We start from the raw sequence: 23,741 nt of genomic DNA on the forward strand, positions 1-23,741 counted from the left end.
CCATATAAAGATTTAACAAGTTTGCAAATTTTATTTTCCTTCCCCGGTTCTACAAAGCCTTCAGGTTGGCTCATATAAATTTCTTCTTCTAATTCACCATTTAAAAAGACGGTTTTTACATCCATTTGATGAATTTCTAAATTAAAAACACAAGCAAGTGCAATTAAAACCCTAATGGCAGTAACTTTAGAAACAGGAGAATATGTATCAAAGCAATCTACACCTTCTATTTGTTTACACCCAATCACAACAAGTCTTGCCTTAAATTTTTCTATAGATTCATCAGTTCTTAATTTCTTTCAGAAAACCCACTTACAACCTATACTTTTTGATGTGATCCTGACTAGGAGCGGATCGCTTGATACAGGCTACGGAGATTTGGATGATGCCACTTCCAGTGAAGGAAGATAAGTCAGGGTAGACGCCACAAGGATTACCTTGATAAGTCTGAGATTGGTTCAACAAGGAACCCAGAGAGAAGCTCTCCCCAAATTTTATGAAAATGCCAAAAGTTTCTTTATTGAAAACAAAAACTAATACTTATAGTGTATCTGAACAAAAGATAAAAATAGACATGGGCATTCTAAACAGTTTGGGCCAAAATTACAATAAATAAAAATTATAACTAAAAAACATATTTAACTTGGGCCTTCAAATTAGTTTGGGCATTCAACAACAATTAATAGTCTTGATAGTGTCTCTACCTCTGGGCCTTCATCCTTCTCCACTTGGGCCTTCATCCTTCTCCACTCGGGGGCTTTGTCCTTCTCCACTTGGGCGTTCGTCTTTTTTCACTTGGACCTTTAGCCTGTATTTGGCCAATTTTATGATTCTCATCATTCCCTCCTTCTTGGAAAACATTTCTCCTCAAATGTCCAGGATCATCACCGGGTTCAAGTACGACTTCCTTCCTTTTCTTGTTGGCTTGCTTGGTATAGCTTTCATTCTTCTTTGCAATTTGCACCTTCACTTAGTCATACAATCTTTTCACATACTCAACTTTGGCCTGTGCATCCTTATGCTGAGTCTCTTGGGGCTTGTTGTTGTAAGTTGGCCTGCTAGGCAATGAAGCTTCTGGAAGGAGATCAACTTGATGTTCTATGCTTCTTGAAGGTGGCTGTCCATGAGGAATCTCCTTGGGAAAGACATCTTTAAATTCCTGCAATAAGGGTTGAACACTAGGAGAAACATAAATAGTTAACTGATTAGAATTATCACTCTCTCTCTTTCTTGTGTATCACTCCATCTCTCAAGTGTATCACTCTTCCTTTTTCTATTCCTCTGTGATGCCTCACTATTGTCTCTCTCTTGTTCTCTCTTTTCTCTCCTTCTGATTTGGTCATCACACACTTCTCTGAGGGATAGAGGTTTATGAATAATTTTCTGGTCATGGTGCTGGAAAAAAACCTTGTTGGTAAAGCCATCATGCACTGCTTTGGTGTCCTCTTCAATTTTGGCCCTCACTAGTGCCTTCTCCATCTCCTTGTCTTCAACAATCAAACTTCCTTGGGATAACCTCTGGAGTTTCTGTCGCATGGTTCTACTGTAGCTAGTTGGAACATACCTCTTTTGCATAACCCTTCTCATCTCAGTCCATGTATCTATCTCCCGCCCTTCTTCTCTCTTCATCTCTCTTTGATTTTTCTTCCACCAAACAAGGGCATAGTCTGAGAATGTAGCTGCTGCTAACTTCACTTTCTGCTCTTCCGGATAATCATTGTAGGAGAATGCATGCTGAATCTTCATCTCCCAGGTAAGGTAGGCGTCTGGGTCACTCCTGCCTTTAAAAGAGGATACATTGAGTTTTACTCCCTCAATTCTATCTTGCCCCTCTATTCGATTCGATCCATCATTGACCCTTCTGTTGCCACCATAAGGTCTCCCAGCATTTGGATTCATTTGGTGCTCTAGTCCTTCTATTCGCCTGTAGAGCTCTTCATTGTTATGGTTCAACAAACGTTGCATTTGTGTAGTCATCGCGTCCAGTAATAAGCGCTGAAATTCGTCCAGTTGATGATATACACCATCATTGTCACCAGCTCCTGCCATGATTAAGGAACAAAGAATTTTGCAGTAATTTAAAAAAAAATTCAGGACCTCACCACACTCTACTCACGTGTTTCTCTCTTTGATGGTAGTTCACTCGTGTTTGATGCTCTCAATATAGGCTTTTGTGTAATGTATTACCTCTTTCCTTTTACCACTCGTGTTCACTCTTAAGTTCCTGGATAGACCAAATTAGATACACAAGGTAATATAAAATAAAAGGAAAGACAATATAATTATCACAGACTGAGCAACCGATTTGATTTGGGATAACAACTTGGACTTGATTTGGATAGCAGATTGGATTTGATTTGGATAAAAGATCAAATTTGATTTGGATAAAAGATCAGATTTGATTTGGATAACAGATTAGATTGGACTTGGATAACAAATTAGATTTAATTTGGACAACAAATATGATAACAAATAAGATAACAGATAGGATAACAGATAAGATAACATATATGACAAGTAAACTTCAAATGCTCATAACTTTTGCTACAGTTGTCCGTTTGAGGCCCACTATATATCAAAACGCTCAAAATTTAGAGGAGAATCCAGATAAGGGGATCTGGTACACGATTTCCTGCCAAAAGACAAGTCTCTAACTGCCTCAATTTCGTGTTCAAAGATCAAACACCCACTTTTTTTTTCTTTTTTTCTTTTTTCTTTTTAAATTTCTGCAACTTTTTTTTTTATTAAAACAGAACTCAAACATATTTTTTTTTTGACACAAAGTCTGAAAGACACAAGAAACAAGGACAAGAACAAAAACGTGACAAGAACAAGAACAAAACAAAGACACAAACAAGAACGTAACAAGACGCAAACAAGAAAACAAATAACAGAACAAGGACAAAACACGAATCTAGACAAATTAAAAAGAAAAAAAAAATAGGATAGGATAGAACCTGTATTAAGAGCCGAAGCTCTGATACCAGATGATGAGAATCTTACGGGGCGAATCGTTTGATACAGGCTACGGAGATTTGGATGATGCCACTTCCAGTGAAGGAAGATAAGTGGGTAGACGCCACAAGGATTACCTTGATAAGTTTGAGATTGGTTCAACAAGGAACCCAGAGAGAAGCTCTCACCAAATTTTATGAAAATGCCAAAAGTTTCTTTATTAAAAACAAAAACCAATACTTATAATGTATTTGAACAAAAGATAAAAATAGACATGGTCCTTCTAAACAGTTTGGGTCAAAATTACAATAAATAAAAATTATAACTAAAAAACATATTTAACTTAGGCCTTCAAATTAGTTTGGGCCTTCAGCAACAATTAATAGTCTTGATAGTGTCTCTACCTTTGGGCCTTCATCCTTCTCCACTCGGGGGCTTTGTCCTTCTCCACTTGGGCCTTCGTCCTTCTCCACTTGGGCCTTTAGTCTGTATTTGACCAATTTCATGATTCTCATCACCATAAGTTTTAGGATCATCTTCAAGCAGAAAAGAGCAAAATTCAAAACCAAAATCCTTAACTTTTTTAGATATTTTACTCCTCCTAGGTTCAAACACAATGTCCCTATTAGTATTACTACAAGATGACAAATTAGAACAAGAAGTATCACAAACAAATTTAGACAATTTATTTTTCAAAGGAAAAATATTTTCAAAGAAAGTGACATCTCTAGATTCCATTATAGTACCATTAAAAATTTCATACACTTCTGAATTAACTACCAAAAATCTATAAGTAGTACTATGCAAAAAATATCCAACAAAAACATAATCAACAATTTTTGGTCCAATTTTCCTTTTCTTATTAATGAGGATGTTAACCTTTGCTAGACACCCCTACACTTTAAGATATTTCAGAGTTGGTTCTCTTTTTCTCCATAGCTCATAAGGGTTTTTTTTTTAAAAAAATTTATAAGACACTCTATTAAGAATATGATATGCAGAATACAAAGCTTCACCCCACATATTACTTGGTAAACCAGAACTTACAAGCATAGCATTCACCATATCAAGCAAGGTACGATTCTTTCTTTCAGCAATACCATTAGATTGAGGAGCATACGGAGGTGTCACTTCATGAATAATACCATGCATTTCAAAAAAATTACTCATGTCTAAAGATGTGTATTCTCCACCTCTATCGGAACATAAAATTGTAATTTTTTTTTCTAATTGATTTTCTACTTCTGTTTTATATACTTTGAACTTATCAAACAATTCATTTTTGTGATTAGCTAAATACACATAACAATATTTGGAGAAATCATCAATGACAGTAATAGAATATCTCTTACCACCACATGTTAACACATCATTACTATCACATACATCACTATGAACCAATTCAAGCAAGTTAGTTTCTCTTTCACTACATGTAGTAAAACTCTTAGGTTGCTTTGCTTGAATACATGTTTCACATTTTTGTTTTAAATCAATGGAAGCCTTACGAATAAGATTAAGAGACATGATTCTTTTGATAGAATTCAAATTCACATGTCCAAGCCTAGCATGCCACATATTAGAACATTCAATATTTGCAACAAAAGAAGAAATATTGGATATTTTATTAATAGAAAGAGACATAAGACTTTAACTTAAACAAACCATCACAAATGTAGCCTTTACCAATAAAAACACCATGTCTCGTAATAACAACTCTATTGGATTCAAAAACAACCTTGTACCCTTGTTGGACTAACAAAGAAGTACTTATTAAATTTTTCCTAATATAAAAAATATGATAGACTCCATCTAAAACAAGAAAATTCCTTGAAGATAGCTCTAGCTTCACTTGACCTTCTCCTAACACATGTGCCATACTCCCATTCCCCATGCTCACAACATGTGTGCTTGATTCCTGATATAAAGAAAATAATTTTTTATTAGCACACACATGAACATTAGCCCCGGAGTCTATAAACCAATCATTTGAGTTAAAAACACAATTTAACTCAGGGCTAGTGACATGGTACCTGTCAGATGGGGAATCAAAGGCAGCCCTGGTGGTAACAACATTAGCCTGAGGTTTAGGGAAAGACATAGGATGGCGATGACGTTGAAAACAATTCTTAGCCAAATGATTAGCTTGCCCACAAACAAAGCAAAAAATTTCATTCCCCGAATTTTTATCCTTAGGCTTATTGTTGTTATTATAAGCATTGTTCTTATTTTTAGAAAAAGAAGGCTTTCTACCAAATTTATTTTTGTTAAACCCATGCCTTTTGAAGGACTTAGAGAAAGGTATGCTAGAGCTCTCAACAAGATAGGCCTTAGAGTGAGAATTAGATTTTTGCAAGTGTTTTTGAGATGAATGATGTTTATCCTCAATGCGGAGACAGACAAGCAAATCATCAAAGGTAAAACTTTCATGTTTATGTTTCAGGCTTCGAGCAAAATCAGTTCACGAAGGAGACAATTTTGAAATCATGAAAGCCATAAGCATAATGTCAGGCAAAACAATTCCTTTCAATTTCATGTCATAAACAATATTTTCAAATTCATGGATCTGATCTGAAATAGATTTTCCATCAATCATTTTTTCGCAAGAGTATTGACTTAAACCTTTTTTAGCAGATCCATATTTCAATTCAAGTGCTTCCCATAACTCAACAGAAGTTTTGGTGTGGCAAAATTTTATATATGTTATCAGCCAAAGCACTTAAAATGCGTCCATGACATAAAATATCTTTATCAGAAATATCATGCTTAGTGGTAGAAGATTTGGTTGCATTAGTTTGAAGTATATCAATAGAGGAAGTTGAAGTTTTTATTTCTCTTTTAGAAATCACAGAGTATAAATCCAATTCAGTAAGCCAGAATTTCATTTGTTGTTGCCAACAAAAAAAATTTTCACCCGTAAATTTTTTAGGCTTACTAGAAAGGGACATAATCATATCTATGACGGACATTTTGATAAAATAGAATGCTATTGCAGAAAAGACTATGCAAGAAGAAAATGAAAAATATTTTTCTCTCTAAGATTGTTAGGAAAAAATAAAATAAAATGAAATAAATTAATAAGAAGAAAATTCAAAGCCTTGAATTAAATAACAAAATAATAATAGCAAAGTAACTTTAATTGACACCACATAAATCAACAATGCACTATATCATATAATAAGCACAAGAAAAATAAATTAGGGAAAAAAATATGGGTTGAAGCGCGTAGGAAAATCTGATTGCGCTCCTTGTTGGAAATAAGGCTTTTTATGTTTAGGAAAAGTGTTTAGGAATATTGGAGACTTTGAATAGAAACTTGATAGGAAGGAGAATTCTTTATGGAGGAGAGAACTTTTGTATTTTTGCTTGATACAAATGTGTAGGATTACATCTCTATTTATACTACTCTAAGGAGAACTCTAGACACACTAATTCTAGAGAGTTCTCAACTCTAGAGATCCAAAGAGTATTCTAGAGAATATTAAAACCATAAGAAATATCTAGACACTCCAAACACTACAAGAATTCTCTAGAAACATGACCCATAATTACTTAAGCCCAAAATAACTAAGTCCAAGGAACCAAATAATTAATTTGGGCCCAAATCAAGTTTATATTTCAACATCCCCCCTTAAACTTGATTTGTGACTCCAAGCATACTCCTTAGCTTCACGAAAGTTTCCAACTTAAGTGGCTTTGTGAAAATGTCGGCAGCTTGATCTTGAGACATCACATACTTCAACTTTACCTCCTTCTTCTCAATGCATTCTCTTATGAAGTGGTAACGGGTGTCGATATGCTTACTTCTTTCATGAAAGACTGGATTCTTTGCAAAGCGAGTGCTGATTTATTGTCAACACATATTTCCATAGGTTCTTCTTGTGACATTTTTAACTCTTTCAACAAGTTCCTTAGCCAAATTGCATGACAAACGCATGATGTGGCAGCGACATACTCAGCTTCACAAGTTGATAGTGTGACTATTGGTTGCTTCTTTGACATCCATGTGAAAGCAGTATCTCCCATAAAGAACACAAACCAGTAGTGCTCTTTCTATCATCCAAGTCTCCACTCCAATCGCTATCACTATAGCCAACAATGTTATAATTGTCAGAAGAGTAATAGTGCAAGCCAAAGTTTGTTGTACCTTTGATGTATCGAAGGATTCTCTTTGCCGCCTTGAAGTGAGTTGTGGTTGGAGCTTCCATGTAGCGACTTACTACTCCTACAACATAGAGAATATCCGGCCTTGTACATGTCAAGTAACGTAAACTTCCAATCAAACTTTTGTAAAGAGTTGGATCCACATTCTCTCCTTTTCATGCTTGCTCAACTTGCTGCCACATTCCATCGGGGTGCCAACTGGATTGGCGTCATCCATCTTGAACTTCTTAAGGACTTCTTTGGCATAGCCTTCTTGGGTGATGAAAATTCCTTTGTCTTCTTGTTTTACTTCGATGCCGAGATAATATGCCATGAGCCCCATATCCGTCATCTCAAATTCATTTGACATATCTTTCTTGAACTCTTCGAACATGCTTGGATTGTTCCCTGTAAAGATCAAGTCATCTACATACAAACACACAATCAAAATATCTCCACTTTGCGCTTTGATATAGAGTGCATGCTCATATGGACACTTGATGAAGTTCTTGTCTTGAAAGTACTTGTCGATTCGAACATTCCAAGCTCTCGTGCTTGCTTGAGACCGTACAACACCTTCTTCAACTTCAAGACTTTTTCTTCTTGCCCTTTTACTTCATAGCCCAGTGGTTGCTCATATAGACTTCTTCTTCGAGAAAACCATTCAAGAAGGCTGACTTCACATCCATTTGATAGATCTTCCATTTATTTTGGGCTGCCAAAGAAATGATTAGTCTAATAGTTTCAAGACGAGCAACAGGAGCAAATACTCATCATAGTCAATTCCTTGTCTTTGACTATAGCCTTTAGCCACCAATCTTGCTTTGTATCTCTCACTTCTCCTTTAGCATTCTTTTGCCTTGTACACTCATCTTACTCCAATTGCTTTGTGTCCTCGTGGAAGTGTAGTAAGTTCCCACGTATCATTCTTCGTGATTGACTTGATTTCTTCGTCCATGGCGTCTTTCCACTTTATGTTTTCCGCCGCTTCTTGATAGCTTAGAGGCTCACAATCACCAAAAAGACAAAAGAGGTTAATGTCGTTTAGGTTTGTGGTTACCTCATAAATCTCTTCAATGCTCTTTAGTCGGGTGTCCTCTCACTTGAACTTGTTTCATCCAGCCTTGGTGTCGGTGAGGCAGGTGGTGTAATATGTTCCTCTATGATTGGTTGTTCAATTTCATCATCTTCTTCAAAATAAGGAAGAAATCATTTATCTTCTTGAACACTCCAATCCCAACAATCTTCTTCGTTGAACTCCACGTCGCGACTTATGACGATCTTTTTACTATTTGGATTATAGAGCTTGTATCCCTTGGATCTTGAGTCATAACCCACAAACGTACTTCTCACTTTTATCATCGAGCTTTGTCCTCTTTTCGTCTGGAACATGGGTATAGGCAATGCTTCCAAACACTTTGAGTGAGAGATCCAGGCTTCCTTCACTCTATGCTTCTTGTGGTGTCTTCTTATGCACGCTTCTTGTTGGGGAACGGTTTGTTAGGTAAAATGCACATGCCACTGCTTCAGCCCAAAACTCCTTCGGCATCTTCTTGCTTTTGAGCATGCTTCGCACCATGTTAAGTATGGTCCGGTTCTTTCTCTCTGCTTCTCCATTTTGTTGTGGCCATCTTGGCACTGTCAGTGGGCGACGGATTCCATGGTCTTCACAATATTTGTTGAACTTATTTGAAGTGAACTCTCCTCCTCGATCAGATCTCATGGCCTTGATGGAAAGACCACTTTCTTTCTCCACGAGGGCTTTGAACTTCTTAAAGTTTTCAAACACTTCTGATTTCTCCTTCAAGAAATAAACCCAGGTTTTTCTGGAATAATCATCAATAAAGAGGAGAAAGTACTTATTCTTACCAAATGAATTGGGTTTGATTGGTCCACAGGCATCGGTGTGTATGAGCTCTAGTGGCTTTGTTGCTCTTGTTGTTGATTCCTTTGGAAAACTTTTACGAAATTGCTTCCCAATTAGACATCCTTCGCAAAGTTGGTCTGGGTGGTTGATGCTAGGCAAGCCTCTCACCATCTCCTTCTTCGCTAAACGTTCTAAACCGTCGAAGTTGAGGTGCCCGAATCGTAGATGCCATAGCCACGAAGAGTCGGTATAGCAAGCCTTGAGACACTTTGCCACATCATTTTGAATGTTCAAGAGGAACATTCTATTCTTTGACATAGGCACCTTAGCAATCAAGTTATGTCTACAATCTCTTAAGAAAAGACTATGTTCTTTCAAATGGATGTCATAGCCTTTCTCTAATAATTGTCCCAAGCTCAAAATATTATTCTTCATGTTAGGCACATAGTAGACATTGGATATGAATTGATGACTCCCATTCTTCAAACGTATGAGAATTTTACCTTTGCCTTTGACTGGTATCTTTGAGTCGTCTCCAAATGAGACATCGCCAGTTGCCGCTTCATTGATCTCCACGAACATGCTTTTATCGCCGCACATGTGGTTGCTTGCGCCGGTGTCGAGGTACCACTTGTTTCTTTTCTCTTCAAATTTGTTTTGGCACGCGAGTAGCAAAGTTTCTTCTTCTCCGTCCTTTTCTTCTACAAAGTTAGCTTTCTCTTCAACCTTCTTCGAGAATCTACACTCGGATGCATAGTGACCAATCTTGTTGCAATTGAAACACTTGATTTGTGATTTGTCATACCTCGACCATGAATTTCCTCTTCCACGACCTCTTGTTACTTGTGGATTCCAACTTCTTTCTCCATTGTTGAATTTGTTGGAGTGGTTGTTGCAACCACCTCTTCCTCCTCCTCCATGTCCTCGTCCACGTCCACGATCTTGGCCGCGACCTCGTCCTCTTTGGCTCTTGTAATTTGCATAGTTTGCTTCCTTTACATTGAGTTGTAGTAGTTGCTCCGTAGCCTCCTTTTGTTTAATTTTTCTCTTTTGTTTTTCTTCGTATGCTTGTAAGGAACCCATGAGTTGCTCAATAGTCATGGTCTTTAAATCCTTGTTTTCTTCAATGTTGGTAACAATGAAGTCAAAACTTGGATTTAAAGTTCGAAGTATTTTTTCCATGACCTTCACCTCATCAACATCTTCACCATTTCTTTTAAGTTGATTGACTACGGCCAATACTCGAGAAAAATAATCAGAAATTGACTCGGACTCCTCCATAAACAAACGCTCAAAGTCACCTCTAAGAGTTTGAAGATGAATCTTTTTTACCTGCTCAACTCCTTTGTTGCAAGTTTGAAGCTTATCCCATGCTTCTTTGGCCGTCGTTGCGTTGGATATCTTCTCAAATGTATCTTCATCCACCGATTGATAAATGAGAAAGAGAGCTTTCTTGTCTCTCTTTCTTGACTCCTTCAACGTCTCCTTTACACCTTGGCTTAGCGAGGCTTCATCTTGCTCCTCGAAGCCATTCTCTACGATATCCCACACATCTTGAGCTCCTAGTAGCGCCTTCATCTTGATACTCCAATTATCATAGTTGTTCTTTGTGAGCATCGACATTTGGAAAGGAAAACCTCCATTCGCCATCTTTTGAGGATCTTGAAGCTCTGATACCACTTTGTTGGAAATAAGGCTTTTTATGTTTAGGAAAAGTGTTTAGGAATATTGGAGACTTTGAATAGAAACTTGATAGGAAGGGGAATTCTTTATGGAGGAGAGAACTTTTGTATTTTTGCTTGATACAAATGTGTATGATTACATCTCTATTTATACTACTCTAAGGAGAACTCTAGACACACTAATTCTAGAGAGTTCTCAACTCTAGAGATCCAAAGAGTATTCTAGAGAATATTAAAACCATAAGAAATATCTAGACACTCCAAACACTACAAGAATTCTCTAGAAACATGACTCATAATTACTTAAGCCCAAAATAACTAAGTCCAAGGAACCAAATAATTAATTTAGGCTCAAATCAAGTTTATATTTCAACACTCCTCTCCCAAGATACGATAACTTGTTGGTTCCGATCGTGTGCAGCGAAATGATTCCTGAACCTTCTGAACACCAATGCTCTTGCTCTCAAAAAATAAGTTTTTTAATAGGAAAAGAAAGAGAAAAATTTTGGGAGGAAGAAACCAGACGCTCTCTACTTCTATGTATTTTAGAAAGGAAGGAAGAAATATATATAGGAACAAATCCTCTTATGTAACAACAAAATATGTTTGTTGAAAATATGACGTTGGAAACCAAAACCAACTTACATGTGTCAAAACAAACGTAACAACGGTTGACTCATTAAAATAAAAATCTTAGAAAGATAGAAAATCTAATTTTAGTAACAATTTCTAAAATAAATATTTTATTTTATAAAATAGAATTAATATAAATAATATATATTTATAAATTTTAAATTATAAAACAAATATTTACTAATAATAAACCGTTACTGACCTTCGTGTTGATTGACATTCAGCCCAATCAACATCATAATAACCTGTGAATTTAATGACCCATAAGAAGGGAAAATGAGCCGTTGTCCTAGTGCACTCTTTAAATAATGAAGGAGATGTATGAAACCATCAAGATGGGGTTTTCTTAGGACTTGCATGAATTGGCTAAGATGATAACTCCAAATGTGATTTATGGTCACATGATTGTGAGATAAATCAACTTACCTATTCGATAACGTGTTGGGTAATTGAGGACTTCATCATCTTCTAGATTGAGTTTCAAAGTTTGCTCCATTGGGAATTTTGTTAGTTTAGCAGCAAGTAAACCAACCTTTTCTAATAGGTTCAAATATATCATGTTTGGCATATGGAGATGCCTACTTTGGTTTGAGAAACTTCAACGCCCAAGAAGTATTTTAATGGACCGAGGTCTTGGATTTTGAAACAATTGTCGAGGAATTGTTTGAGGTCATGGATGGTTGTCTCGTCATTTCCTATAATGATCATGTCATCAACATAAATTAAGGTAGTGGTGTAAGATGTACCATCACTTTTGACAAATAAGGAGTAATCAACTTTTGACTGTTGGAAACCAATTTAAGCAAAAGATGAAAAAAATTTAAGAAACTAGCTTCGAGATGCTTGCTTCCGTAAAAGGGACTTATTAAGTCGACACACAAGCTTCTCCCTTTCTCGACGAAAACTAGGTGGGATTTGCATATAAACCTCCTCAAGAAGGTAACCATAGAAGAAGGCATTTTGGACATCCATTTGGTGGAGATGCCAATTTCGAACAACAACAACAACCAAGAGACAACAAACAATAATGAGTTCTGCAACAAGAGCAAAAGTCTCCTTGTAATCTATACCTGTTCATTGTGTGAAGCTTTTGGAAACAGGTCGGACTTTATAACGTTCAATGGATCCATCAGAGTAGTATTTAATTTTGTATACCCATTTTCAACCAATAGGAGAATGACCAACAAGGAGAGGAATCATGATCCATGTGTGGTTGTCTTCAAAAGCTTGGATTTCATATTGCATAGCAATAACCCATTTGGGATTTGTACAAGCTTCCTCCCAGGATGTAGGCTCAACCTAAAGGGAAATATTATGAGCAAACTTCTCATAAGATGTAGCCAGTTGTGAATAGGATACATACCTGTGCAACAAATGTTGTGTGTTGAGCGTAGGTGAGGAGGGGATTGGCTTAAGAGTAAGCAGTGCGTCATGGTAAATGTGAAAGTCTCAGAGGTTGGATGAAGGCTTTGTGGGGCAGGTTGAACGACGTAGTGCAAGTGCGTATGGTGTATTAACAAGGATGGTTGGGGATAATGGTTGTCAGATGTATCGGTACTGTTACTGGGAAAAGAAGATGTGGTCTCGGTTCTATTATTGGAATCCTTTTGTAGGTAGTGGAGAGATCTGTTGGGTGAGTGGTGAAGGTTCTATGTGATGGTCAAAAGTGGGTAGGTTGGATTTTGTGTTTGGGTTGTGAATAGAGGGGTTAGGTAACAAAATTTGGTCATCTTGGGTTTTTGGTGGTTCATGAGAGAAAAGAAATGATGTTTCATGAAAGACAATATCATGTGAAGAAAAAGTCCGATGAAATTCAAGGTTAAGCACTTTGTAGCCTTTTTGTCCTTGGAGGTAGCCAATAAAGACACATTTGCATGAGCATCAAAATTTTTTGCTCAGGGTTGAGGTTAGTCGCATAACAAAGACAATCAAAAGTGAGAGATGGTGGTGCACCATGGAGGAGTTCCTAAGGAGTCTTGAGAGACAACAATGGTGTTGGTAATCGGTTGATGAGATAACAAGTTGTTTGCATGCTTTTTCTCCAATATTTTAGAGGCAAATTTGCTTGGAAACGAAGTGCTCATGCAACATTCAAAATATGACAATATTTTCTTTCAACAACTCTATTTTGTTGAGGAGGGTAAGGGCAAGTATGATGGAAAATTAGCTCATGATCAATGAAATATGATTCCATAGATAGGAATTCAGGCCCATTGTCTGAACGGAAGGTTTTAACCCCACAATTAAATAGAGTTTTGACCCATGAGAAAATATCATTGCAATAAAGATCAAGCTCCAAATTTAAAAATCATAAGATAAACCCATGTAAACTCGGAAAAATCATCAACATAGTGAGGAAATATTTTTCTCTAGTGTGAGAATCTATTTTTTGAAGTCTCCAAATATCACAATGAAAGAATAGTGCGCAAGAAAGAATTCTTTCATGTGTCGTTGCCCTTGGCTGTTCTGCTTTCCTGAATTACAACCATAACATGAAAATTGTTAGTGCTGTCTTTTTGTCATGTAGTGACATCGAGTTGTCGTTTATGTTGTAAAGCCATGGAACAGGCTTGTTGAATATCTGTCAATGGTTTCGTCATTAGTATGCGTTGCTCCTCACTGTAGCATAATTTTTATTTAATCCCATAAGGAATTGCATAAGTTTCACCTTTTCCACCCATTCACTGAATTTCTCTAGTCCACCGCATGTGCAGGTGAATGGTTCCTGATAAGAGGCCAATAATTCATCTCATAAAGCTTTCTTTCTGTTGTAGTAGATTGAGATTGAATTTGTTCCTTGTTGGTGTTCAACAATTTCTTGCTGGATTTGGTAAATCCTTGATTCTTTGGCTTGTGAAAATCCATCAGAAAGATCTTCCCATACGGTTTTTAATGCGTCCATGAATATGACACTAGAAGCGATCTCTCTGGACTTACTGAATTTAATATCCAGGATAGCACCATGTCATTGCACCGTTGCCAGGAATGGAAGACTTTGTCTGTGGATGATGGATCTGTCAATTAGTCCAATCTTATTCTTTGCACTAAGGCTGATGTGCAAGGCTCGACTCCACTGTCCATAGTTGTGTGGTTCAAGGAGTTGAACGAGCTTTGCAACATGGACCTACAGTCATGTAAGTAATGTGAGGGTGTGCACTTATATTTATTCATTTTTTAAAATTTATTAAATTTGTAAATAAAATTTTATATTTTTATATTTTATTTTATTTGTATTTATATAATTAAACACATTAATTTTTTTTTTTATAATTTGCACCTATTAATTTTTAGAGTTTTAGATTCGTCACTGCCTATAATGTGAGTGAATTTTGATCCATGACTTCTTTGTTGCCAACCATTGGTTTCTTGTGATTGCGGAAGCTAGGTTTGGGTTATGTCTGTCACCAAGATTGGTGCTCTGCAGATACTATAAATAGATTTGGTGGAATATGTTTCGTGTATAACTGAAAGGAATTATACAAATATTATATATAAACTGTTGGGTATCTAATTCTGGTATACGAGCATAAAAATCATGCCCATAATAATCTAATCCCTACGACACAACATACAAATATTACAAATATTTTAATCCCTCTACTCCGGTATTACTTTCCCTCTTTCCTTTAATAATTATATAACAATACAAACATGTATTTTCACATTTTATAGTATGCCTTACATTTGTTAAAACTTTCTTATTTTTTATCATAAAAATATAAAAAATAATGAGAAAATAAATGCTGAATTTTTCAAATAATCAACCATATTATAAGTATGAAATATCTGTCACCTTTATTAATAACTAGTATTTATTAAAAAAAAATTTATTGATTAGATTTGATGAGGTGTCTTTTCCAAATTATATATTTTTTTCTTATTTGGAAGGCTTGAACATAATGTTTAATTTTCTTAAGAGATTTAGATTCAATTTCATTTATAATTCAATTTTTTTATAAAAAGAAATTGAGGATAAATATTCTAAATTTATAACTATTTATACATCTTATTCAATCAATTAATCTAGACCTTTGGATAATTCCACATTCTTCTCCAACATTTATTTGTTTTTTGTTTTGTTAACGGTGTGGTGAGTTTTGAATTTTGATTATCATTGACTAGTGGATGAGTTTTACTCGTTAAGGTGGAGTAAAGTCCGCAAAAACACCAAAAAAAACAGCCACTACAGTACAAGCACAGTGAACTGATTGTACAATAATAGTAATAGGTCATAAGTGTGAGGGCAATATGGGAAAGCAGCAATGTCTCAAACGTAACTAACCTCAGTGGTATTTGTTGGCTCTTTAAGGGCAGCATTGACATTGAACGCTTATTAAAGTACTCAGCAGCTAGTAGTTACGTTCTTATTCTAATTTTTCAACCCTCTCTTTCTCTCTCTACAAAGACTTTCTCTGTCCACAACCATCATACCATTATACCTTACCACCCCTTCCTTCCACCACCCTTTCTTTCTCTCCTTTATACACACACAAGACACACACATCACAAGAAAGAGGGAGAAAAATAAAAACAAAAACAAAAACAAAAGGTGGTAGATGCATGAGCCACAACACAACACACATTATCTCATACCACACTCACCACCTTGTATTCCCCAAAATTCACATAATTCCCCTTCTCTTGCCTTTTCCCTCAGATTTCTCACCCCTTCTCTCTTCTGTGTTGCTACCCTTTTCAGGTATATTTGTCAACAACAATGGCTTGTTCTTCCTCTTTCTAGCCCCCCCCCCCCCCCCCCCGCCTTTTTTTTTGTCTGTTTTGTTTATGTCTTTCTGGAGAGTCCTGCTCTTTTTCCTCTTTGGTGTGTGATGATGAGATTTCTGGTCTTGGGCATTTTGAGTTGACTGGTCTAGAGGCTAAAGACTTGGTCTTTCTCTTGTTGGCTTTTCTGGGTGTCTTGAATTTTCTTGTGAAATGTGTTTGTTTGGTTTGTGTTGTGTGTGGTCAAATGGGTTTGTCTTCTTTGTCACCACCCCCTTCCAAGAAAGGTGGTAGGTTGATGGGGTTGACTTTAACCCAAGGAGAAAGACTTGGCCTATTTGCGTGATTTTTGTTTCCAAAATTGGATTCCATTTAATGTTGTAGGGGATTTCCTTATGAAAACCATGATATTATCAACTTTGTTTAAAAAAAATGTTTTTTTTCCCTTTGAAAATAGTTTATCATCTTTCAGCTTTGAAGGGGTTGTTGATACTTTGTTATGATCAAATTGGATTGCTGATTTGAACAATTGTTTACCAAGGTTTGTTGTCGGCAAAAAGTGGTTGAAATTGTACCATGATCAAGGTTTCTCTGCATTTGTGTATGTTTATGGATGAGTTTGGCTAAGGTGGTCCTAGTATGAAGAGCAGGATCGCTTTGTTTGCACTGCATAAAAGTCAAAAGCAGGATGATTAGCTAAATCTTGTATTGTTGGGATCTAGTTCTGATTGTGTAATCAGTGTTTTCCTTCTTTACTGATAACTTCTGATGATTATCTATTTATTTCTGGTCCCAGAACTAGGAAGAGATCATTTCCTCTTGTAGCATAAATAGTCATGTGCATCCTTCTAAGACACCTTTTGTCTTTTACTCAATGGCTGCAAATTGTTTTCTTGTAGACTTGATAGTAAGTAAATATTTGGATATCTGACATGGCATTATTCGGTTTCACAATATGGAACTGATTTTTGAACTTTCTTCTTCCCTTATAGTTATAGGTCCAACTTGTCATTCTCATCTTCTGAAACTATTCTATTTGTAGGTACTCTTCCTACTAAATTGAAGGAAAAAGTTGGTATTATAGGAAGTTAATCACTGCTTTGATGACTTGGTAAGAAAACTTGAACTAACAATGGTAAGTTTGAGAAGGCGCAGACTTTTGGGACTGTGCTCAGGTAAATGGTATTCGGTAAACATGTTTCTATCAATTGTTATGGAGAATATTGATGTGAATTGTATCTTAATCTTAACTGACATTGTTTTCCTATAAATTTTCCTATTTCAGGAAACAGTTCCTTTGTCACACCACTTCCTCTATATTGTGAGAATCTATCTGGTTTTGAAAATTCAAACCAGCAAGCTAAAACTAAGAGTGAACAGCCTGGGCTTTCCGATGATGCAAGCAACCCAGACAGTGTATGAACAAGATTAATAGTGATAAATAATTATATACATGCTTTTTTGAAGCTTCATTTATTTTTCCTATAATGGTACTTCTGAGGTTTTTGGTCTTGGTATCTGTTTAGGGAATCTTTTAGTATTCAGCATTCCATATCAATGAACTACATAGCAGAATCATTCAAACATTTATTCTTGAAAATGATAATGAACTTTTACTTTATTTTATTTTTGTTACATTGCTTAAAATTCAATTGAAAGACAAGGTTAGCAAGAGACTATGACATCAGTTATGGCATTGTCTATCTTCCTTTGAAAATGTTTAAATAATTGAGAATTCAACCAATGAGAGTTACTCAATTTGATATCAAGAGTAACAGTTTTGAAATAATGATTTATTCTGATCATAAACATTCATTTTTATGTGTTATTATCTTCATTTTTTCAGCATGCGTATGTCCAATAGCTAAGTGGTTAGAAAATTAAGTCCCTTTCTTTTTTCTTTTCTCTGACATTTTGGCTAATTAGTTGGACAATCTTGATGGTCCATATATTCAAATTTATCTGTATAAAGTTTATAAAATAAAGCAAAAAGGTGAGTGGTAACATTTCATCATGTCTTCAAATTTGCCCCTTTTTTGGAATGTGTTAATTTTAATTTCTGTACATTTGAAGATAAAAGACTCCTGCACAGTTTACAAGTCTGCTTCTTGTCCTAGTGCTTCTAGAAGCTTTATCTATTTGGATTCAGTATTCTTGCTTTTATCTGTCAAAAATTTCAGAATGTTCATGCCTAAACCCAAGCTCAAAGATTCATACTCAGTAATTATCATTGGATTTAATTGACTGTTTTAGAATTTTAATCAGCATTCTGTGACATTCTAAAAGGAATGGAAAAGAATGAAAAATCTGTTGGAGAAGAGTAAGTTGTAAAATTGGTCATCATACATATTTCTTTCCGTGTCTTCTCCAACCTGATGAATAGATTAGAATCTTTTTTATCATTGGTCTCTTGATGTCTCGGGTTTATTTTCTTCAAATCTTCCAGTTTCTCACTTCATCTACCAGCAATTTACTTCAAATTCAAAGACGTCGAAATGCTTTGTCTCCTAATTATTGTGTAATGTGCTGACTGATTCTGAAAATGGTTTTCAATTGTTTCTGCATTGGTCTGCAGTTTCACTTCTCTGGAATAATTTTTTTGGTGTTTTTTGGGTTTTCCCCAAGGTTCTTAAGAAGTTCCTCTCTGTTAATTTTAGATGATTTGGAATCAATAGAGATTCTCAAAGGCTTTAGCACTGTTCTCAATTTGCATTTATTTGGTGTATCTAGTTGGAAAGAAATGCTACAGTTTTAACTGTTTGATTGTTGCCTCTTAAGTTCATGTGGGATCAGCTAGTTCACTTAACTTTTTTGTGGTGTCCTGCTAATGGTCCTTTTTGGGAATGACTTTGTTAGATATATAGAGATTGACATGTTGTATTACATATTTCGTGTTCATAGTTTTTTTTTTTGTTTCCTTTCATTCTTGGTGTATTTTTTTGAGGATTGGTTGTCCTCTTGCATTTGCATCTCGCCTTTTCTTTGTAAATTCTTTGTTTATAAACAAAACCATTGATAAAAAAAAAAATAAGGTATAAGGTTGCAGTTACTGGTCCCAACTGTTACATATTGGATAAAATGGTAGGCCAATATATCACTGAGTTTGAAAATAATAAGGTATTTGAGTCTAACTAGACTCCTCTGGTTTTCAGGAAAGATTAGGACATGTCTGTAGCTTGCAGAATCAATGTTCCTTGTGACTGAAAAACCATTGGCTAAAAGAAAGATATAGTCTTTCTGCTCTTTCTTTTAGCATCAAGAATCTAGCATCCCCATTTCTCCCCAGGATAATTATTTTTGTGTTGTGATCTGCTTTTGCTTGGATCAACAACAGCAAACACCACTGCCACCAGGCCTTATGCTATTTTGTAGGGTAGCTACATAGATCAATTGATGCCACGGGGCTCTATCTATATATGCTAGAATCAAGAAGATTTTAAATTGATTTCCACCAACAGGTTGATGAATTAGCATTTCTGGAATACATGTGATTCTAAATTCCGAATAGATACTTACTAAGTTGACTAAATCAGAAAGTTATGCCCTTGGTAGCCTATCTGTTATTTAAATCCTTGATAGCCAAGAACTTACAATAAACTGTTTTATTTTTACCAGAATAATGCTGTGCAAGAAGAACCGGGATCATCAAATGCTTCTGGTTCTAGCTCATCGAAAGAACAGCTTATTCAACAAATTACAGGTTTGTCATTTAACAGATTAATTTTTTTCCTGTTTTCTGTTTATGTCTGGTTTAGTTTATAATGACTAAGCCGACCTAGTAAAATGATAGTATTTCCTCTAGGATATGTTTGGAATTATTATATTCAAAATAATTTGATGTGATTTTCATTGTCTTGAATTAGAAATCAATTTTCATGTTTGGAGCTCGTTATAAAAGAATAGGATTTAAATTGATTTACCAATCAAACTTCTTGTTTGGAACACATAAAAGATGAATTACATTGACTTTATATTAGTAATTTACTTTATTACCCTTAAAATAAGTTAAATGACTTAACTAATAAGGGCAAAAATGCCAAACTTGAACAATTGAAACTAAAATCAAAACACATTCAATTCCTAACAAATTTGACTCTTTTTAATCTACTTAGATAAAATTGTATTTTCAAAATCAAATCAAATCAATGCCTAAAATATGTACTTCCAAACATACTATTACAACAACTGTCTTTTAGGTTTTTTTATTTGTTTCTTGAGTTGTTTATCATTTTTTTAGTTTAACATAATGTATTCTGTTAATTTCATACTTATGAGTTTATGGACTAAAATTGCATAAAAAGTTAACAACCTGAAAGGAATTATACACCAAAAAGAGTTGACATAATGATAATTAAACTAACATGAAATGAAAATAATGGGTAACAGCATAGTTTGGTATGAAGTAAAAATCTTTGTCATAATGGAACCAGTTCAGGTCTGTTCAAATCAGCTTACCCAATTAATCTGTGGGAGCTTGCTGATAGATCAAATTTATCTATGGATGGTATTGTGCACTATACTTTCATACAATACATAGATGACACATGGAGAAGGGCCCATTTGGTGGTTAAAAACCGTATTCATAGATTACACATGATTAAAATAACAAAACCTGCTGAGGTAAATGTAAGCCAAGAGGCTTTCCTTGCCTTGGATTGGGGCGCCATCCCCTCCTCCTAAATTTGAAGTATAAAAAAAAATATTACACATGATTAAGCGAAAAAGACTTGTGCTATTGTTTTCATAATGTATCATGTATCTTCTTTTTCCTTATTTGATACATTTGGTGCACTTGCGAATATGATTATATATCTTGAGGAAAAGCCTACCTAATTTGATGTTATTGGTAAATATGTTCAAAATTTTCTGTATATTCTATTCTAGGTAAATATCTGAGTATGCTTATTCAATCATATTTAATTGGTCATCAACAATTTCTTCATTGATCCATTGTCTAATCATTTCATTAGTTAGTAGTTACAATGAATATTCGCTTAAATGCATTGTTTTGGTATATCATTTTACACGAAACTCTTGATAATTAGAATCAGGAATAAAGAATGAGTAATCAATCCTCCAATGTACATGCTGTACTTTATATTCAGTATGTGTGACCAACTAAAGCTATGGGTTATGACCTGCTGGCATGTGACCTTGGATGTCTATTTTACATGGCATCAAATGTCAATGAATGTAATTTTCATGGATGGTCCATGATCCTTGCTATCATGTAGTGCATCATGGTTAAATTGCTAGAAAGAAACTGAACGTTAAAAAGTTATGATGGACATTAGTTTGATTTGGAGCACATTTCAATTCGATAGACACATTTAGGGCCTATTTAATTTGAGAAAATATTTTCTGCTTTAATTTCTTGTTTTTAATAATAATTACAACATTGAATACACAATAAATAAAGTGAAAACATAGTGATATTTTTGTAATTATTATTGAAAACAAGAAATGCAAATAGAAAATATTTTCTCAACCAAAATAACTCTATTTACTTTTCTCATTCTTTTAGGGTGGCATTGAATTTTCTGCTGGCCTTTTTATTAATGTCTGTATTGTGTATTACCTCTTTTGCCCTGCATTTAGCAGGACCTCCTATTAAACGCAGAAAGCGACATAGAAGAAAGAAATTTGCACAATCAAGAACAATGCGTAATGAGAGGTGTCTACTTCAAAAATATGAAGTGGCAGGCAGCAATAAAGGTAGACAAGAAACAGATCCACCTAGGGACTGTCGGGTCACAAGAAGAAGCTGCTCACTTATACGACAGGTAGTACTTTGAATTTGATAATTATAGAATATTATTACTAACATTAGTCCCTTTTGATGCCTCAAAAATCATAGTGAGAATATACAAGTCTTTCAGTTGTAATTGATAAGCTGCCAGTATACCTGGTTCGGTTTTCATTGTTTGAGTGCCAACAGTCTTATGTTATGTATAGTTTGGAGCGATGCATTTTTACTATCTGTTCCTTTTTCCCTTTCTCTTCCATATCCTAACATATGATTTATTTTCACTTCATAATAATGTTTTTGGAGTTTTAGTTACCACAATTAAACTGAATTGAATTCTGTAGCTGAAAAAGAAAAAGCCTAGTTTGAATTTTGAGCACATTATTTTTATTCCTTCTGAGTTAGGTTTGAAGTAAGAGCATTAGTGTTCCAGTGGTAAACTGTTTGAAGAAGTCTTTAATTTTATTTCTTAGAAAGTATGGAAGCTACTTATAATCTTATATTATTTTGATTTCATGTATGTGCATGGTTTCCAGTGGTGTTGATTGATCTATATGTAAGTACTTGTTGTTGTTGTTGTTGTTGTAGGTTCATGTTAATTTTATTTTTCTATCCACTTTGACAATCGTTTGAGTGGGCATGCTCTACATGGTGAATGCATTTACATTTTTCTATTCATGCATGTATATCATTAAACTGTTATGCAAGATCATGTAATGCTTTGAATATGGTCCACATAACTTATTTTGCATTAACTTTTCTACTCTGGCAAAGTTCATTATGCAGGCTAGCTACCACAAAACTCTGGTAAAATACTCAAAGAAAATATTGTTAGTAATTGAATGACATGATGAAAAGGATTATAAAATCTGTAAGACCTAGAATGTGTCCTGCCATTGCAGAATGAGAGAGATTTGGCACTGTAATTGTCAAGTTCTCATTTACTATATCATGTCAACCATGACCTTAGCATGAATATATCTCTTTATTTATATGTAGGGCTGCTTTCATGTGTGGGAGAGAGCCCAATTTTGAGCTTCCTGAGGATGAAAAGCGGGAACTGAGCAAATTTAAATGGGATGAATTCTTGGCCATGACTCGACAGGCAATCACACGCAAAAGTAATCTTTCTCTTTGAACCATTTCCTATGTCTTCCTAGATTTCTTTTTCCTCAAATTTTAACAGTTGCACACATTTTTGTAGAACACAAGAGAAGGCTTAGTCCCGGACCAGATAATGGTCATGATATTCTTCCACTGCCCAAAGATGATTGGGACAGTAAGCAAGGAGTGATTGAAGATGCAGAGCAGGAAACACCAGTGTCTTGAAAATTATGATTCTGGAATAGCCTAAGAGTGAAGATGAAAAGCCTCTAGTCCTAACACTTCAACTCTACATCATGCTAGATTCATTTTCATTGTAGAAAAATGCGGCATTATGTCAGATCTTGATAGTATTGATTATCCTTAGTTTATGCAAATTGCTATACCTTAACCCAATAAAGAGTCCATCCAATGTTAGACGTGTCAGCTACCAACTGTTGAACTCTATCAGTTCATCAAACTAGTGCAAAGCCATTTCTTCTTCCACTCGGTGGGAATAAATGAATTTTTCCAAAGCAGTTAATTGAATTGTTTTTTTGATGGTATAACTATACACGTGAGTTGATGTATACATATATGCTATTTATATAGTAAGTAAATTGATATAACAACCACCATAGTTTGATTCCTCTAGGTGCATGCATCATATAGAACTTGATTAAAAACAATAATTTCAAGGGAATTATTTATTATGAGATCTGATATGAACACAAAAATGGAATGAATTGTCATGAAGAATTTAAAATCTAAGAATTGATTTTAATTTTTTTTTATGGTAGAGATATTGATGTTATACTTAATAAAAAATGAGAATGTGAGTGATAAGTCATAAGTTGATTGTTACAAATTGCCTCAAAAAGTTTCTCTATTTAAAGCTATGCTTCAATCTAAA

The 23,741-nt window shown here is 35.0% G+C and overlaps 1 protein-coding gene across 1 annotated transcript; it reads left to right on the forward strand.

Moving 5' to 3' along the window:
- Positions 1-15,633: 15,633 nt before the first annotated feature.
- LOC100786819 (ethylene-responsive transcription factor-like protein At4g13040) lies at positions 15,634-23,400 on the forward strand. Its single transcript, XM_003552063.5, is given in 8 exon segments — positions 15,634-15,976; positions 17,042-17,174; positions 17,285-17,415; positions 19,615-19,699; positions 21,601-21,638; positions 21,640-21,782; positions 22,745-22,866; positions 22,950-23,400. Coding segments are annotated over 7 exon segments (687 nt in total). The 5' UTR covers positions 15,634-15,976; positions 17,042-17,131; the 3' UTR covers positions 23,075-23,400.
- The last annotated feature ends 341 nt before the right edge of the window (positions 23,401-23,741 follow it).

Source organism: Glycine max, chromosome 18 (assembly GCF_000004515.6).
Source record: "Glycine max cultivar Williams 82 chromosome 18, Glycine_max_v4.0, whole genome shotgun sequence".
NCBI classification, from domain to species: Eukaryota; Viridiplantae; Streptophyta; class Magnoliopsida; order Fabales; family Fabaceae; genus Glycine; species Glycine max.